The sequence below is a fragment of the Rhea americana genome, unplaced genomic scaffold, assembly GCF_003343005.1.
Source record: "Rhea americana isolate MKP2758 unplaced genomic scaffold, rheAme1 scaffold_377, whole genome shotgun sequence".
Lineage (NCBI taxonomy): Eukaryota > Metazoa > Chordata > Aves > Rheiformes > Rheidae > Rhea > Rhea americana.
The window spans coordinates 171,791-191,952 of record NW_028186509.1 but is presented as its reverse complement, the minus strand read 5'-3'; the positions used below and the strand labels follow the sequence as shown (position 1 = coordinate 191,952).

General features: G+C 40.5%; 2 protein-coding genes across 2 annotated transcripts in view; both read left to right on the top strand.

The window, feature by feature from the left end:
• The window catches only part of IFNGR1 (interferon gamma receptor 1), a 21,094-nt gene extending 13,598 nt beyond the window's left edge, over positions 1-7,496 (top strand). The window contains exon 7 of the mRNA XM_085313110.1: positions 2,786-7,496. Coding sequence (XP_085169236.1) covers positions 2,786-3,289 — 504 coding nt within the window. The 3' untranslated portion in view covers positions 3,290-7,496. The remainder of the gene's footprint in view (positions 1-2,785) is intronic.
• Positions 7,497-14,518: 7,022 nt separating this feature from the next.
• IL22RA2 (interleukin 22 receptor subunit alpha 2) lies at positions 14,519-18,679 on the top strand. The gene is made up of 5 exons (XM_085313106.1): positions 14,519-14,614; positions 15,535-15,685; positions 16,471-16,649; positions 17,927-18,096; positions 18,524-18,679. The coding sequence occupies exons 1-5, from the start codon at positions 14,551-14,553 to the stop codon at positions 18,677-18,679; spliced, it is 720 nt and encodes a 239-aa protein (XP_085169232.1). The 5' UTR covers positions 14,519-14,550.
• Positions 18,680-20,162: the final 1,483 nt, after the last annotated feature.

The following is a 20,162-nucleotide window of genomic DNA, read 5'->3' as shown; positions in this document are numbered from 1 at the left end:
ATGTCATTTATATGTATCCTGGAGCCAGGCTTCTGCCTGTGCAACAATCTAGTCTATTAATGTGGTGAAAGACCTATAACCTGAAGTGTTCTTTTTGGAGATATTAAAATATCTGAGCACATGAATCATGCCAGAAAATAGTGCTGAGATGCAGCTTAAGCTCTCTTGTTGGCTCTCAGTTTATCAATATTGTATTATGTACACAAAAGTATTAACTATAGTAAATATTTCTCTTCAAATAGTAACCTATGTCTTAATTGCACCTTTTACTGGAGATGCTTTGAATGGCATTCAGATTAATGCAATGGGATCTGTTGATTCTTCTCTTTGAAACTAGAAATGACTGTGTGAATTGCTAAATTATTTTGTATAAATCGTGACTCAGTGACTCTTTGCCTTTAGTACCAGGAAACCTATGAGGCTTTTTTTCTTCCAGTGGCTTCCATGTTTCATTGATGGAAGTAAGAGTGTCCACTCCATGTTGCTTTAGGCAAAAAAATGATTTTATTTTTGAGAACAAAAGTCTTGGATGTATTTGTACAGAGTGTATGTATTTTATCCTCAGGATTTTATCTTACTAAGCATTGCCAGCAAGCATTGTGAAATTTTAGGAATATGACTTTAAAGATTTATACATGCACCTAAAGGACAGGAAGAAATCCCTTGATTTGGTTTGATTTCTTTTGTTTTTACTGTAGTATAGCAGGTGCATGTGGCGGGGGAGAGGAAGGTTCGTACTGTTGTAAATGCACCTTTTAGSTATATTTCGTATAGCATTCATTTTTAATTCATGTTCTTTAARTATTCTAACTTAAGTAATTATTTTCTCGTATCACTTGCTGTGTGACTATTGGAGTAAGATTTTTTTTTTCGTACTCCAAAAAGCTGCAGATTCTGATTTCTTCAAGATCAATGTAAATCTGACATAAATATCCAGTATTTTTCTATATATCTGTATAAATAGATTTTCAAGCGGTACAACATCAATCCTAATAACTCTTCATAAGTTTTTAAGTATCTGCACCTTCTTGATTGCATTCTACTTTCTGCAACTATCTTTTAAACATCAGCTTCTTAAGTATGGTTAGTTCCCAAATTTTGCTCATGCAAAATTACTCTATATATTCTTTATGTAGTATACTGACTACTCCCATATAACAGCCATCATTCTCTCTGGGTATTCATTTTCTGAAGGGCTGTTACATTGTAGTGCGGCRTATTCTCAGTGTCAGAAGCCACTTTAATGCCGTTTTAACTAGTTTCCAGTCATACTCCTTGACTTTAAAAGAGATCATCTCACCCTCGTTCTGCTAACACAACTGTTGTAAAACTCAGATTATGAGTAATTCATTTCCATGGAATGTTTGTTTTGGTGTATTTTTTTCTTTTTCTTTTTTTAACTGGAATAGTCTCGTTGATCCAGCGTAGACCACAGTATCATAAACAGATACCAGGGCAATTGAAGGGGATGGTACAGGAGTGAAGTGAGAGTTGAAGGAATGACATCAGTTCCGCTAAAGCCAGTGCACTGTAAAGGTGTAAGTGTAGAGACACAGCCTCAAAGCCTTTTGATCAAGGAAGATCCTTGTTAAGCACAGTTAAATTTAATGGTCTGATTTTTGATGGTTGTCTCAGTTCTTATAAAAGTACAAAATGGGAGATTCTTTTTGCCTATTTGGAACTTTACTTAAACCACACTATTTTTTTCCCCACCTTCTTTCTTGCATACCTACATCCTTCCTTTCAGACTTGATTCAACCAATATTTTTAGTCAAAATATCTAACAAAGTATCTCAAAAAACAGTGATTATGTACATCTCAGTAAGAATTTAGCTCATCCATAGTAGCTCATGCTTCATAATACGTGTGTAGTGAATTACAAAATTTGAAAAAACTCTTGAACAGAGTAACAGTTTTTGCCTAAATTTTGTGCTTGCTTTGGTGGACAGTTTTACACAGCTGAAAACCTACCCTCTTTTGTTTTTCATGTGTATTCTTGAAAATACCTTCAAAACAAAAAAATCCAAAAACCACCAAATCAAGCTAAATCTGAAGAAACTAAACAGYCTGAAAGCATGTCCACTTAAAACATGCTGAAGCCTGGCCATTGAAGGAYTTGATGTGTGCTTCTGCCAGCGGAGTTTCCAAAGGGAAGCAAAGTTTGTTGCAGGACTGATAGAGTGCTTAGTGATATTGGAGGGATGACCAGGGAGACTTCAGCAGAGATGTGACTAGCAGGACTGTTTAAAGGTTCTCATATAATTTTAAAGATCTGTTTTGGAAGCTCTCTTCTCTCCTAGTTGAGACAGTGCTAAAAAAACTATAATAATTACATATTATGCCCATGTGGATGGATGGGCTTGAAAGGTTGCTGAAACTGGTTCAAGAGAAAGTACTGCTGCTTTTTTTTTGTTCCCCCCCTCTGCTCCTCTCCTTGTTAGTGTGATCTCCAAATGAGTTAAAATGTAGGAGGAGAGGATTGTACCTGTGAGTGGAACTGGTCCTTGCAGTGTACTTGCACATTGAAATCACTTTCGTGAACTTGCTTGAAAGCATTAATCAAACAGCTGGAGTCATAGCTATAGCTTCATAGCTAATGAACTTGCCAGAGTCTCATGTTGCTAATTTCTGTTGGAAATGATTGGAATAAAATTAAATTTATATTACAAACACACACACACACACACACATATTTTACCTCTGAACTTTGTCAGAAGCTAAAGCTGATAAGTTGATAACTTACACAAAAGTAAAACTTTTTTTGTTTTTGTTTTTTTCATTTCAGGTCAGTGTGATAAGAAACCTAAACACAGACAACTTTGTAGAACCAAAATCAGAGATAAAATACAACTCTGTGGTAAGCCTCGTGCCRGATGAGCCAGCATTGCTAGTGAATGATGAAGTGAACCCAATGAAGGTAGAGCAAAAAGGAGAAATTGTTAATCCTGAGAATTCCAGTGAAGAAGCATCTTCTGTTCTTCTGCCAGAGGCAGCAAGCAACACAGGAGAGGCTTCTATGCAGGAAAGTACAGAGGAAGTATCCTCTGAAGATGAACGAAATCATAAAGCAAGAGAGAGTTACTTCATTTCTGCCAGAGAAATGTCAAATCAAACAGAGATACACAGTAACTCTTCAGATCCTGAGGTTTCTACCAGAGAAGTACAAAGAACAGTCAGTCCAAGCAGCTGTCTCAAGTTTTCAGGCTATGACAAACCTCATGTGCCATTAGATATGTTGATTGATGTTGGTGAAGAACGACCTGTGATTGCATACAGGCCCACTGACTAACCAGGGTAACTGCAACGTTTAACCAGAACTCATGAAGAACAGCATTACTGAAGTTTATAGAGAGTATTGATCATATTATCAACATCTAAAGAGTTAAAATATCCTGATCCAAACAGAATAGCCAGTATATATCTTACTAAAATGGTATTCTGAAATGCAACTGAGAATAGTACCTAAGAATAACATTAAAAGTAGGGAAAAGTTTCATAATAACCTGTCACTTCCATAAGTGTTAGTGTATGTGGCATAGAATACTATTTGAAGCAGGAAGTAACAACTTAATTTTTTAGTAGTACTCTATGGAGAACAGGTATTTCATGAAGGAATATAAAGCAGTTGCTGTATCATTGTTTAATTCTGTCTCTCATCCTTTTTGAAATTAATTCTATGAACTGAATACTTAAGAAGTCTTTCAGTTGTTTATGATAGGGGTGTGCAACAAATATTTGAGAGTTTTTGCCTTTATTGAAGATGTTCTGTTGCTTCTCTGTTTTCTCTTAAGTGGTTAAAGAATATTTTTGTATTAAAAGAATTCCTACTCTTTCTTCTAAGAGTATACCTATAGCTCTTTCATGCACCAAACAGGAACTGAGAAATATGATTCCATTGCCAAGAATCAGCTATTTGTCCTATCGTGCAATTAGAAGGATGCACTGCGAGATTATTACTTTCTACATTTCCGTTAGTAAACATTAGACTTTTTTCCTGTGACTCTAAAAAGTTTTTTTTTAATAGACTATGTATAGCTGCCTTGGGTTGCCTAAATATGTTGTGTAACCAAGTCACATTCTTGAATTCCTCTGTTAGCAGGCTGATTGATCCTCATTGAAAGAAGTTTATTTCACATCTGGTTACACAAATTCTTAAGAAAATGTTTTCAAAATTCAAAAGCTTGTTTTCCTCCAGAGCATTTCTATTCTTATTCTTAGGACAGTGTGATTTTTTTTTTTTTTTTTGGTAGAAATTAACAGGAGTCCTGCCAGTCACAGCTAAGCTGTTTTCTAGCAGGTTGGAAATAACTAGCATTTTTTAGTTCTTSTGACATAAATCAGAAACTACACCAAACTTTCTCCCTCTCAAATACATCTCAAAACAATAAAGAAGCAGTGTGGTGGTTTTTAGTTCCTAAGTTAGTCATCTGACAGCACATTGAATGTTAAAGCGTAAAATTATAATTTTGAAAGTCAAGGAATGAAATATAAGAACTATAATTCTATTTTAAAGTGTTGCGAGTCTAACACCTATAATCCTGCTATTTTCCCTTTAGACAAGATGTTATGGCAAGTGTGCTTTTTCTGTTATTTTGAAATATTTATAATAGGTTTTAATGAAGCTTACTTCAGGGGAAAATGATATTTTTTTACAGAAGCAAGATGGTGTGTCTGCACACTTTTTTTTAAACAAAAGTCTTTGTTTTAAAAGTTTTTTTTATAGGTTTATCAAATGTTCAAAAACTCATAAATCTTGCATATTACAGCAAATGGTTTTGAAAGAAAACAAGTATTGTAGTACTTCTGTGCTTATGTTCCTCACTGGTATGAATATTTATATGATAAAGTTAGTTTCTAGAGGAACCACTGAACTGTTTCCTTTCCTACAGATGTCAGCCATTAACCACAGTGATAGATGCACAATTCCTGAAGGATTCAAGAGAATAACTGTCTTTCCATTCTCTACTCACAGGAAGATAATAGTTCTGCTAGCAGATTTTGATAGCCATCTGTGCTACTAAGGAGATGAGTAGCTGTGTTTTGTACAGAGTTTGAAGCTGTTGTCCTTTCTTTCGAGTTTTGTAGATTTGTTGATAAAGATGAACTGCAATAAATACCTTGGGAACTTATAAAAGTCAGATAAGTGCTAAAGTTAGGCTTTGCTTAGCAGGGAAATTTAGGGTACTGAAAGCTGGGGGGGTATCATTTGTTTTATTGGAAAAGTATTTAATTGGACATTAATTTGCTGAGTAACCATTTTCTTTGCTACTGCTAAGAGTATTTCATCTTCTCATGATCGGCAGCTTATTTTCTTCTTGTCAGTTGCACCCCAAAAATGTTGTCCCTGACAAATGTCAGGGATTAGCCATAGTAGTCATTTCATTTGGTTTGTCTACCTCAAAACTCTTCTGTCAGAATTATGCAAGTTCTTAGAAATGTTAGATTTACAGTGTTAGCAATGCATTTTGAAACTCTAATATCTGGCACTGTTCTCTGTGCAAATGATTTATTAACACTCACCCTATGAATAGGTGTGCTCACAAAGTGATTTCTCTTCTAGATAGTTTTCTTCTGTTTTTTTTGTTTGTTTTTTTGTTTTTTGGGGTTTTTTTTGTGCCTTTCTGGAGGAAAAAATAAAAGTGATACCTTTTGCCTGTGTGAAGGCAGACAGGTTTTGAAACGAAGTGACCTCAGATTGTTTTGCTTCCCGCTCCCCTTGCAGTACTGCATTATACATTGCTCTGTCCTGAATCTTTTGAGGCATACGGAGCCCTGTAAGTGGAAGGGACCAGCCAGGTGCTAAGGTAGGTATAGTTAAGATTGATCAGACGTAACACAAATAAATACAAGAATTTGGCATGGTGGGTAGTTCTGTGTAATGGAAASGCACTGTTACTCTGTGACCTGAAACTCAAGTGTAGGAGCTTAGGTATTTTGTAGTAAGCAACATATACATATGTTACTAACCTCTTCTTGAAACTATCACAATAATAACTTTAAGTACCTGAACATGTCTACACTAGTTACAAAAGCCACTGAAGCATCACTTTCAGTACAGGTGTGTCATCTAAGTGCTGCATATTTAACCTTAGAAGTCAGTGGGATGGGGCAGTTTGAGCCAACMAAGGAGTACATCTAGATATTTCAGTTGCTCAGATAGCTTTCACATTTTATGATTGCAAATTGGAGACGTTTGCTGGAAGCATAAAGTAGCAGATTATTTGTTAGCTGTGACTAACTGAAAATGTGAGGTCACAATGAAACAAAAATACATCCCCTGGGTTAAATAAGCTCCATTTCCCACAGTCTCATCTCTAGCAATTCTCGGTAGTGGTACTTACAGAGACCCTAGAAACAAAATAAGTACACAGTGGTACTTCTGCCAGCATACAGTCCAGTATCTAGCAACTTGTGGTGTGGTGACTTCCTGAGACGGAAAACATGGGAATGACTTAACAACTACAGCTAACAACTTTTCTAAGAATTTCTTTAGTTGTCCTTTTTGTTTGGACATTGCAATTTTTCTAATCAATTCTGCAATTAATAGTATTGTGGTAACTGCTGGCAAGAAGCACCAAATGCTGTTTTTGGTGCTGTTTTTATGCTTATTCATATAAATAGAGTTTTAAAAAATGCACACAGCAGATCTRCTGACATCTGTGAAAACAAGATGTCTTATAGTGGACCTAGTTGCTTCGAACAGACATGTACGTATGTTTGTAGTCCCTCACTGGTTAAGGTGCCAAGAAAAGAGACGTGCATGCAAAGAGCTGTTTTTCCTCGAATAAAGCTAGAAGTAACTGGTTGCTTTGAAGTAATGCCACGTAAACAGTTTATTCACATTAATAGTTTCAATGTGTCTCAAAAAAGCCTCCTTTCATCTTATTTTGTAAGTACTCTATATTTAAGCCAAAATACAGATTTTTTTTTATAGTGACCTGCATAGATATCTTCAGTATGATTTTTTAAAACTATCTTTTAAGTATGAAACCTGTATCTATTAATACATTTTTCATTTCTCTAAACTAATGCAATCACTGGGCTAGACAGAAGCTCCAGAGATCTAGTTCATTTTTCTGCAGAYACCCACATCATTCCTCCAACATGTCTAATGACTCCACACCACCACCAGGCAATCCATTCTAGCAGTGCATTACCCTTCAAAAATATTTTTCCAACATCTAACCAAAATCATCTTGGCCATGGTAAGCTCAGCATTCTATCCAGAATGGACCTGCTGAGCGTACTTTGGYTCTTGTCTCAAGTTTATAACTAAACTGCTTGTAAATACTGTAAATTTTAAATGTTTTTATATTGAATTAAAAAAAATTGCAAAGACAAATATGTGCTCTCCTTTTTGCTACTGTTAGCTTCTATACTGAAAAATAAATTACATTTTGAAGCTTGCTCAGTTTGTTCCCTTGGTTACATGTACTACGTATGCTTGAGCTTTACTAAAAACGAATAAAAATGCTTTGTGATATATCCATGTGAAATTACATATAGCCAGTTGCTGTGCTCTATTTGCCAGATATATTAGCATGTAGAAGAATGAGTTTTAAAGTAAAGCACACTCACTTCTTGTTGAGAGATCTTGTGGGTGAAATACCACTCATCAGAGTTGGTGGTTAAAAACTCCCGTTGAGCTTGAGGACGTGATTGCATCCCTTTGCTTTGAAAGAGGCGTCTCTCCCTTACAGGTGCGAGGTTAAACCTTTGCTGTACTTCAGCAGGTGATCATGCAGGGGAGATGTGGGCTCACGCACCGATTCTGGCGAGGTCATTGGCTTTGCAACTTCTTGCTGAGAAATTGCCTTCTCCCCACTGRTGCAGCAGGGAATAACTTGAGTTCAGCTCATGATGACTGAGTCTGGAGACTGTCCTTAAATTCCATTGAAAAATTACTGAATTTATAAAATACATTAATTACCATATTTAAATTTGTTATACATTTCAGAAATTTTAGTGATAGGTTAGCTATTTTTTATTAATCCATTAGGAATTACTTGTTTACAGTCACAGTTGTTCTCTCTCCTAAGGATTATTATTTTTTAATTCTGCTTGTATACAGCTCTCACTCGTGCTTTCTGACCCATTTGTGCAATTGGACAATGAACTGACCAGCTGATTAGGCTGAAAAAATATTTTTTTTCATTTATTTTTGTGGTAAAGAAGGTTTTTTTCCCTACTCTCTGGCCACAGTTTTATAAATGCGTACTTATATTAGACACAGCAAACCATCAGCTAACAACCCACATGGTTCTGGTAGCTAGCTCAGCCTATCTTCTGCAAAAATAATTCTGCGATTGTCAAATATTTGTAATATGTATGGAATAGAACAGTAAGCAGCAATGTAAATTGTAAACGAGCCTTTTCCCGCGCTGACATCTCTTGAGGAGATTCAGTAAAGTTACTTAGAAAAACCCTATCCATTCAAAAATATCTTTCCACAAATATAGCAACTCATTTAGTTGTGGGAAGGGTGGAGGGGAATGCAAAGTCCCATCCCAAAAGTTGGGGGCTGTACATAATGCGGTTATTTCCTTTCTGCTGCCAGGTTTGATAGAGTTGAGGCAGCAGCCGTATTTGTGACCTGGAGCAAACAAAAGTAAATGTGAGGTACTTTCCCAAGTAAGGATGGGTTGCAAAAGCTTGCCTGAGTGGCTGCAAGGAGGTGCCAGCACCTGGAGAGAGGGAGAGAGGCGGAGAGCACCGCTAGGACTGCTCGCTGGGGAGCGGGGCAGCTCCAGGGGATGACCTGAGCCGCAGGCCGTAGCTCTGCAGAGCAAGCTCCCTCGCTGCCATGTGCATTCACCTCTGTAGGCAGTCTGTATCCCCCCTGCTTGTCCTTGCCCAAGGTCTAAGTTAGGGTTTTTTTTCCCTCTGTTCACTGTCTTGGGAAGACCGGCGAAACCTGGCTTTTTATCAGGCTAGTATACTACCTTCTCCCCCCTAAAGCCTATTTGAATCCAACTTGGAACAACTTGAGTGATTAATTACTGAGAATGACTTTCACTATATCAACCACTTCCACGCTGTGCAGCAAAACTAGCAACTTTATTTAGAATCTGCCAAATTTTATTTCCCGTGAGAAGAAAATAGAATAAAAAATTTTGGCAAATAAGTAAGTATTACAGGGTAACCTTCATTTTTCTGGTTAAATGGTCTCAGCACAGTCAAATGCGATCTCTGAGAACTGTGAGAAAGTTATGCTGAGAACGGAAGATGATATCCTGAAAAGCTAGCTGGCTGGTTCCCAAGCAATGCTAGAAGATTGCGTCAACCTAGTATCTGTATGACATGATTTAAAAAAAAAATAGTAAAATTAAAATACATTTAAATCAATAGCAATTGGATGACAGCTGTGGTAAAATTAATGTTAGCAATAAGAGTTTAATTCTCGAGTTTGCATTGCTCAGAGGACRTGGAAATACTAGTGAGAATTTGAAAGGTAAAGGCTGGAAGGTGTGATGCTTACAAACATGACTGAATGCTCGCTGGATTTTTATGTGTACGCAACAAAGCAGGGTGGCGGGGGGGAAGAGACTTCCTGTGAGGATGTATCAAGACCTACTGACTGGAAGTTGAAGTTGATGCACTCAGACTTCAAAATTAAGCCGCTCCCTCGTTGCGAGAAGTTACTAATTAGATCAGTTTACGAGGGAGCCAACAGACCGCGGCGGCTCTCTTAGAGCAGGTTCTCTCTGAAAGCTGGATTTCCACCAGAGTGGTGACGAGAGCGTGCAGCCAGCGACGCGGGCTCTTCCTCAGCCTTCCTGCTGTTTGGGGGCAGGACGGGCTGGCCACCGCCTGAGCCAACCCGTAACGCAGCCTCTGCCCAGGAGGGTGGGTGTAACGGAAGCATCAGGTCCTTCTGCCAGGGACGCGGCTCAGCCGTATAGCTGTTCGCTTAGCGTCTTCCCTCCACAGCTGGCTTGGCCAGGAAATCCTGATCTTCCCAGGTTGTATAGCCGAAGTAGCCAACCTTCTTTAGCCCAGGGCATGGAAGCAGCYGTCCGAGTTTGTTCTGTCTCCTCTTGCACAAGGTGTCTCCAGCCCTCCCATCAGTCTCGTTTCGTGTGGTGTGTGGTGAGTCAGACCAGCGTGGTCTGTGGTCTGGACATGGCTACGGTGATCGGTAACGTATCGTCCCACAAACAGCCTACAGATAACGAGTCCGTGGGTCACATCCTCCCCACGCTGGCAATATTTCAGGCGTTRCCTCAGCTGCTGCTAGCGCCAGTGTACCAAGCAGAACGAGCGCCCGTCCYGCCAGGCGTTGAGCCTGCCTTTCTTTACCGTAGTGGCCGACCAAGGAAACACGAGCAGCATTCATGCTGGGCTTATCTGTGGGTTTTTTTTACTGGCCAAATGGGCAGCCAGTATCTTTCCTATGCTATTGAAATCAGTTAAGCCAAAACAGAAAGCACTGGGATATTAATTCTACATGCCTTTCAACTGGTGGGTTTTAAACAGCAGGTGATTCAGTAGGGGATCCAAAACATAACRGAAAACAAGTCTTTGCTGAGTAGGATTAAATTAACTTTATCAATTCTTAGCAGTGGAAAAATCATGGAGATTTGCAAATGAGAACAGAGTAACAGTTTTAAAGAAACTCATCATTTAAATAAAACGCTTTGAGCAATTTTTGTATTTGGTCTTACCTACAGTTCCTAATGAGCGCTAGGGTTGTTTACCAGTGTCATGGGGCAATCTGTGTTTCRCACTTGGTTAAATAACTATTGTATATGAAATAATTACTTGCTACCCAGTAAATCTTCAGCAACACTTTCTTTGGTTTCATTCAAGCTTCTCACTACCAAGGTGCAGTTACAGCATTTGGAATTTCTAATGATAATTTGTAAAATGTTGATCCGAGCCTTTTAACACGGAGCTGTACACACCTGTGGGCAGGAAGTTGCGAACAGCAACACCGAACAGTGAAAGTAAGTCTCGCTTCCTTAGCAACTTCTCTGCAATAACTCTCTGCAGCGCAATGTCTCTTCACCGAACGGCAAAAAAAAAAAAAGCAACAGTTCCCATTGCTTGATATTTTTTTAAGTAGTGATTTATTGTCATAGTCACCACTAAGATGGCAAAGGGCTGGCACACCTGCTGTGCTGGAAGAGGCTGAGGGAGCTGGATTTGTTCAGCCGGGAGAGGAGGTGCCCTGGGTGGTGGCAGGGGAGCTACTTGCAGTGGTCAGCTACGTAAGACGAGGGGGTGGAGGAAGCAGAGGAAAGCCTGAGACAGCCTTATCTCAGAAAGCAAGAGTCAAGCTACAGCAGGGGAATCCCAATTAGATGTAAGTGGAAAAAAAAAGTCTCTTTGCAGTTAAAGTGGTTAAGAGTTGGCTAAGACTGCAGTTAGCCCTGCTTGGAGCATGAGGTTGGACTAGGTGCCCTCCAGAGCCCTTGTCCAATGCAAATTTTTTAGGAATCTCTGCTGGTTGCTTAGAAGGATAAAAGACTGAAAACTGCTGCTATAACCGGGAATATTCTTTGGGGCCAGAATAATCAGAACTGCTCATTTTTTTATTGTCCATTCATCCCAGTATAAAACACCAAGCGTGGGGAAAGATTCATCTGGCCTCTGCCAGTTACTAGAAGTAGGCTCTATGAAGCACATTTCGGGAGYTTCCTCTCTTCCCTCGTCTTCCCACACTCAGGCCCACACCAAATATCAGAGAACCACATCCTGGAGAGCCACAGGTGGTGCGCTGGTAGCAGTCTCGGGGTTCACCTTCCTGCTCTTATGGATGGGAAACAATTTTCTCCAGGACAAAAAGAACAGAGGGTGCTATTGAATTGAATGAGTCAGGCAGCTTCCAGCATGAACGTATGTGACTTTACTTCTGTGTAGCAATAGCCAAATCTCAAGAGAATGAACTCTATTTACTCAGCATTTAGATATGTTTTTATTTCAGGAAAGGGAAAATTTGCTCATGTCCAATGCTCTGCATGTGCTCCTGCAGGACGTGAGAAGCGACCACTCTTTCTGTTGGATCTGTGGAATCATTTGTTCTGCTGTTTTGGTTATTATTTCACATTTTTGATTTGGATCTTTTTTTATTGTTTTTTAAAAGTTCTCATTTAAAATACACAGTACTTCAGAACATACTAGCCTATACATTAGGCTCATCTTGAATTTTTCACAAAATTTGCCATACATATGGTTTATTAAATTCAAGACGTATRACATGTATGTTTATGTATACATATATATGTGCATGTGTGCATACAGCTGGTACTTGTTTGAATATAGCTATTTTTATCACTCCAAGYGCAATGCACTCAGGAAACATGAGAGAGTAAGAAAATGTGGGACTAGCAGGTATTTCAGTAATTTCAAAGTTATGCAAAGAGTTTCAAACTATTCTAGACTGCCACAYTGTTTTCCAGATAAAGCGTGATCAGAGTGTGGTGCCCAGGAAACCCAGACTTTTCAAACGGATTGGCATTTCTTTCCCAATTTCACCACGAAGCCCAGCACTCTATTTAGGTTGGGAAAGAAATGCTGCTGAAGGCTGCAGGCAGTCTGACCTTCAGCTCTGTGGCCCTCCTCTCCCCTAAGTTCGACTTTTCAGAYCCTTTTGCGGGGATGGTAGGAGCTGCTGTCAAGAGCAATGCTGGCAAAGCTCCACAGCCCGGAGCCCAGCACTTCCCTGGCGTGCAGAACACAGCAAGGTGTGTGGCTGCAATTGCAGTAAGTAAATACACAGCCTATGGCAAGTATGACTAACTTYGGTGACATTTCAGTCTGGTGATTGGTTTGTAAAAGTTCCTTATTCCTGCACTTGAGCTCATATAACATGATGAAATACTAATTATATTTGGTGTGGGGAACTGCTTAAAGGTCATTGGGTTTTGAAAAATGCGTTTGGGAAATGAATACATAAAAAATTCCCAGACACTAATGGTAGAGATGTCTTTCTACCTTGTACCTTGATTAATGTTTTTCTTCTTCTGTGCATTTCTTCTCAGTTCTGTAATCCCCTGTACTGGCTTAACTAGCTAATTGTCAAAGTTACACGTCTGTAGTTTTAATGTGTCTAGTGCAAATTCTGTCCTTGAATAATGAAGTATACTAGATTAGCTAAACCGAAACCCTGTGCYGAATAAATCCGACTGAGGCATATATAAGCCCCGCTCCTTGATTAGATTTTGTCCCATTTGCCTAGTATACTGAGTGATTTTAATTAAAAAAAATACATCAATTTCAGCTGGAACTTGCACTTTTTTTGCTCTGATGAGTGTTTTACTTCCACCTTTTCCCAAGGCAAAGATGATTGTTGGGCAAATTCCTGTTTCTGTTCCTACAAACAGGTAGCTTTCACATTGGTGGGCTCCATTAAATAGCCCCACGCTGCATCACACAGAATTTGGGATGTTTGTGGAGACGAGCTTTCGAAAGGAGAGCGTGGCCTGAATTTTGATCGATACAGTGGTGTGCGAGTGCCGAGCCGCATGCAGGCGCTCGCGGCAAGGGATGGGAGTCAGGGAAGCCCAGGAGGACGGCAGCTCCCAGCCGCCGCTGCYGGTGAAGTGCTCACCACCACCACCAGGCTTGGCTGAGTTTTTTACCTAGCAGAGGCGTGAGTGGCATCTGCACGCCTTCAGGCAGGCGGCCACATGCAAGAGCAGTGTTTGCAGCCACAGCTTGACTCTCGCCTGGTGTAGATGGCTTTGGCTGCTGAGCTGGGGCACCCGCTAGCCCGRGGGTCCAGCACGGGCAGGTGCGAGCAGCTCAGCTGCACCGCCCCACACCAAGGACAGTAACAGCAGATTACCAGGTTTGTTTTTACAGCCCTCGGCACACCCCCGGTGGCCAGAGCATATGACTCCTGGCAGTCAGAAAGTCCAACGCGGAGCAGCACTTTGGTCCCGTGGGCTGGGCTCGCCTCCCCGGGTCAGCGCCCCACTGCGGCCCCCGGCACCACGGCTCCCGCATCTCTTGGGGCACGAGGGCGGATGTGCTCCCTCAGCATGCCCAGGAATCTCACCTCCATTCCCCGTCCCGGGTGACACCCTGCCCTGAACACCCCTAAAAATGCCACTCTCTGTGTTGCACCCAAAGCCAGGCCTCCAAAGCAGATGGCATCCCAGAGGTAGGTGTTTTACATTATTACAGCGAGATTCTTTATATTCTTCAGCTCTGAGTGACCAGTAAGCTCAAAGAAAAAAGCACTTAGCATAGCAAGCAAACCCCAAAGGAGATAGACTTCACAAATTTATGGGGCCATGCTATATTGCCAGGCACAGATCCTTTGGAATTAGTCCCTAGAAAAGGATCTTTTTCATGTTGGTTTGCTTCATAATTAATTCCAAACCTGAGAGTGACCACAGTTGCCAAGTACAAACAATCGCTTATGTTTACTTTAGAGCAACTCAAATGTTTTTTTGGCTAAGTTAAAATAAACTAAAGCCAACAGGGGATTTTGGAAATCTCTAAAAAGAAGGGGAACTCTGGCATGTTTAAACAATTACTTCCTCATAAGATATGCCCAAGAGGAAGAGAGATGCTCTTCAGTCATGGAGCTACTTTCCGAAGATGAGGTGGATCACGCTCTCCTCCCTCTGCTTATTGATGCACCTGCTTCAGGAGGAGACAACTAGTAAGTAAAGGCTTTTAATTTTTCTCTGATGTGGGGAAGGGGGTGCTTGGTCTGTTAATGAATCTGGACAAGTGAGTCAAGAAATCTCAGTATATTTTGATGGGTTTCAAAAGCCCTTTCCTTTCTAAGTTGGTCCATTTTGTTGTCTTTCAAGTTTCTGAACAGACATTAAAAAAAACGTGTTGCCCATTAAATTTGTTTGTAGCTGTAGTACCAGTCTTTTAGCTCAGCTAGCACAAGGCTTACCTGATTCTGTGATACTGCCAGGGATAAAGCTGCAGCTATATAGAGTCCTCTAGGTCACTAAATCCTAATACTTTCAGGACCTCCTTATTTCAGAGAGGATGTTAATGGATTCTCTCCTCTGTAACCACCTCAGTTGGAAAACAGATTAGCTTGAAAACTGTCCAGCAGCTTTTTCAAGCAGTATTGGTGGGAAAAGCAGTGGACCTCAGGTTATTTTGTATTAGACAAGAGTCAATAAACACAACTATGGTAACTGTCCTCATGACAAGGATCTTGAAGGCATGAGAACTCTCCCATGAAATATAGCTATAAACCCTGCAAGTTAAAGCTAAACTATGTGGAAGAAAGGGCACTTAAACTTCTGATGTAGCTGCTACCTGCAGGCTCTGTGAATTGATCTGAAGTGCTTGTTTCTGGAGACATCTGTAAGCCATCTTTCACAGCATCACTGAGGAAAAAATAATTAAAAAAAAACATAAAAATGTCCTTTTCATACTACTCARTGTGTTTGTTAACTGCCAGCTCTGGTCACTGCAACTTAGAAAGTTTCAAAACAAGAGATTTCCCTGCAGTCTGCTAATCTGAAACCAAATGAGCTGTAGCAATACCCAGCTATTTGAATGTGGAAGAGTCTGTGATGAACACACTGCACTCTTATTCCTTATTGTTTACAGCGATGCTGGTTTTGGAAAGTCAAGACCTGCAAGAGTTGATTAAACCGCAGAAAGTCACGTTTCATTCATTAAACTTCAACAACACTTTGCGCTGGCTGCCCGGGAGAGCCAGCGAGACACGAGACACTGTCTACTTTGTGCAGTATAAAGTGTAAGTACCCAGGGGAACTCCAGCCTCCCACGTAGCCCTGGTCTGCCTCTGCTTTGTAAGTCAAAGGGATTTCTCAGCTGACAAAGGCTCCTCCTTGGGTCTCCTTGCCRAGGGAATACCCTTGTATACAGCGCTCAATCATTCACTTATTAATAGCCTGTAAGATGCAGCCTGAGAGCCTGAAGAAGGCTGATAACAAACATCTCTAGCACTGTGCAGTGCRCCTTCAGGGCACAGTAGAACAGGAAAATCTAGCTTGGAGGGGACCTCTGGAGGTCGGCTGGACTAAAGCCCTGCTTGAAGCAGGGCTAACTCAATCAGCTGCTGCCACCACACGAGATTTAAAGCATGTCAGTGGGGCCCATTCCCTACAGCACCAAGTGACTCAGGGGGCCCTAGTGACAAACCCAAGACCTGCTAGGGGTCAACTCTCAGAGATCAATAAAAACCTCTCAAAACTCCCGTCTTTGCAYACTTGCATCAGCTCCTCTGGCTATAAACACCTGCAACCACGTTTGCCTCGGAGGAACTGACTGACTGAAATGGTCACTCTGTCTGGTGTTGAATACGTCTGGTAAGCCAAAGCTCATCCACCTCTCCTGAGTGGCAAAAGCGGCTCCCAAAGAGCCCTGAAATCAGTCCTCCATATCAACAAATTGAAGGAGAGTTACTTTCCACGGCAGAACTGTGGATGCTACAGCTGAATTAAGATCAACCATTAAAAATCTGTACAGACTCAGCTGGAGGTGTCTAAAGCTTATACCTTTCCTCCTCTTTCTCCCCAGGTATGGGCAGAGCACGTGGCAGAACAAAGGAGACTGCTGGGGGATTCAAAATCATTTTTGTGACCTAACGAAAGAGACTTCGAACATCCAAGAGCCTTATTATGGCAGAGTAAAAGCTGCTTCAGCTGGAGTCTATTCYGACTGGAATCTCAGCTGCAGATTCACACCATGGCGAGAAAGTAAGTACAAACATACGGGCTGTTTGAGGAAATAACTAGCTTTTCTGTAGCATGGAGTATATMATTTTTGCTCATGATTTGCAGTCACAAACAATCTTTTTTTCAGGAATAAAACTTTAGGTAAAGAAGTCATGAATCAATAGTTCTCAGGTGAAGTGTTATGATAAAATAATTTTTCCCATTTTGAGTACCAACCAACTAGAGTAAAGCAGTTGCTTATCTGTAATTAGGAGATCAGAAATGCCTGACGCCCTTAACTCAGCCTCCTCCTCAATGCATGGAAATACACAGGATATTTTCAGCACTTTTCAGAGCTACTGGAAGGATTGGCCACAAGGTAGTAAAGAAGGAAGCTTGGGTGGAAGCTCTTCTTGGGTGGWAAAAAGGAGAAGAAAGCAGAGAGCTGCGTAACCAACAATCTTCTAACGTTTATGTATTTTCCTGACCTTAGTATAACAGAACGGCCATGTGCAAAGCTTCAGCAAGCACAGTCATTTTAATAGTGCAGGATAAATTGGAGGACTGTCAAAATACTGAATAGTACAGGTGTGCCTACCACAAAGCTTCCTGTGTATTAACTAGTTCTCCCTCACTAGCCAATATATAATAAGCATTGTATGAGTCAGTTCCACTCATTTCAAAGCCCTGAACTGCAGACAAACTCAAGTGCTCCGTACAGACAAAMCCTTAAGCTTTGACAAGAAGTGGTATCTTGCAATAGCAACAGACCATCCCGCCCTGGGCAGCATGCTCCTCCTGGAGAGCTGCAAGGGGCATGAGGTATCTTCCGGCATCTTTGGGGGCTGCACACACCTACRCAGGCACTAGTTTCAACCCTCTGCTACTCTTAACCAAGCAGGTTGCAAAACCCTTGAAAGCAACAATTGAAGCTGTTGCCCTTCACATAACCAAAACAGTTCAAGTGCCTGTTTTATACAGTCCAAGCACAAAAAAAAAAAAAAAAAAAAAAAAAAAAAAAAAGGCAAAGAATACAAAGCATTTTACTTGAGTAACCTGCAGTCAGCACCATGGAGCTCTGACAGAGTTCAGAAAGGTTGGTTCCAAGTTAAAAATGCAAACATAGGAAACGTCATTCCCCAAATGTCCCGAGCAATAACTGCTGCAAAGTAAGAATTTAAGAAGTGGCACTTCAACTTTAAATACAGCACCAGGACCAGTTGGTAACATGGCTAAATGGCTAAATTGATTTAAATTGTGGTCTGTGAAATGTTTTTCAACAATTATAATCATGTTCATAACTTTGCTTATTTCTTTAGCTATGATAGGACCTCCATCAGTAAACGTGGTTCACAGAAACAAATCCATAACACTAAAGCTCCAGGCTCCACGTTCTCCTTATAAAAGGAAGAGAGGCAGCAACATACCAATGACAAATTATTATGATCTGCTGTATCAAGTCTTCATAATTAACAATTTGCTAGATGAAGTAAGTGAATATTCAAATACAAACCCTTCACCCTTGAAAATCTGGACCCAGGACCGTGGGGGGCATATCCTTCTGCTTTACAGTTGAAATARTCTTCCAGGATGGTGAGGGCATCAATGACTGTGCAAATATTTGAAAAGAACTAGGCTTATTTTTCAGGAATTGAATTTGATTGAATGGAGTTGTAATTTCTCCCTTCTTTATTCTTTCCCAGCAAGAGAGTATGTTATCCTTGTAGGCCTAATTAAACAGAAGGGACAGGAGGAGGATTATTTGGGGTATTTTTTACAAAAGACAACATTATYATGTTGACTTCATGCAACTCCGCGAGCTGCTCTGTATCCTCAGGCCTTACTAAACTGTAGCCATAGATGCGCTTGCGAGGGCAATGATCTTGACCGGCTGTTTTTCCTCCATCTGTTTGAAGAAACACAGCACCCTGGTGTATGAAGGAGCAGAYAGGGTTATTACAATAGAAGATTTGAGACCTGGCATCAGCTACTGCATCATAGCAAAAACTTACGTGCCAATATTGGACCGCAGCAGCRCATACAGCAGCCGGCAGTGCACGGTGCTGCTGTGACAGGGAGGCACCACTGCGGCAGGTGAGTCACCCGCTGAGGCTCTGGGGGATGCTGGAAGTCAGGAGCCATCCCCTCACCAAAGGGAGATATTATCCAAAAGGAAGAAAAATAAGCATCACATAGGAACTGCTTTTGTTTGAGAGATATGGACAATACTAGCCAGAGTTTTTATGGCTCAGCTAGTTTCACATCAGATAAGGAAGATAAGGCAAACAAAATAAAATTGGTGTGGCTAATTATTTGCATGCTGGCAAGGTGCTTAGACAGTTACAGTAAATACTTTAGAAAATCCCCTGTATAAATTGATCAGAAATGCCTCCCCTTTCCCTTTCTTCAAACAGTTATACATAATATTGCTTTCATCAACTTTTATTGTTGTCAAGTAATAATTAACTAAGAAAATGAATGAACTTCAACTTTGTTAACATGTAATTCTGCTGCAAGCTCTGTATTTTTGTTTAGGGTTTTACCTGGTGGATTTATTCCAACAGCAGCTAACATGTCCGTCTTCCCTTCATGGGCATTCTTCACGTGTAATGTATTTAAAGTATAAATCAGTTACCAAGTTTCATGAGTTTCCATGAGCTGAAAGGCAAGAATTAGCTCAATTAGCTAATCTGAAAAGATCATTTACCTGCCTCAGTCACCATGCTATCTTGATACACCATACACCCAAATGAGAAAGATTTATTGTTAATYCTGCCTTGCAGTTGCCAAGGCACAGCGTATGTAAAGACCTAAGCCAAAGCTGACTTCAGTGCTATTAGCCTCAAAAAGTTTTGATCTGGGTCCTTTTTAGGGATAAACCGGAAAAGCATCAAAGTGTGAACCTGTGCTTCTGTTTTCAGCTCATTGCCCTAACTATAAAACATTTCCCTTCTTCATAATGTGACACACAATGTTGGTCCCTCTTGAAAGTCAGTCAGTGGATTCAGGCTAAGGAGGCAGCTGGGTTCAAGGTAATTCCCTTGCGTTGCTGAAGAGCTACCCAGCACTGTAAATCTTAGCAAGCTCAGATTAGATCTGGACTGCTGAACAGCCAGTAGAAGTATTGGAGGGATACAGCAGGAYGGCATGCACTGCATTTGCAGTTGAATTTAGTATCATGCAATTTAAATGTGCACATGAGTGGCAATTCTCTTTCTCTTCCCACAGAGAGAACAGCGGAAGATGCTTCCCGTCACGAACCCAGATGTAAATAAGTGGACATCTGTGGTTTAGGACATGGCTGCAATACATATTTGGACGGTTTTAAATYAATCTTTGCTGCACTAAATGACTGATTTGTCACAATCATTTTAGGCTACACAAAGCATAMGTATTACTTGTATTTTCTATATTACAATTTAAGACCGTATGCATTTGCAAGTAAAAAGGAAATAGTCTTGTATTGTAATAAAAAAACAGCAAAAACACCTGTGAAAATATATCCTCAAGGCTGTTTCTAGGGTTTTTCTATTTTAAGTCTTGAAATTAAAATAA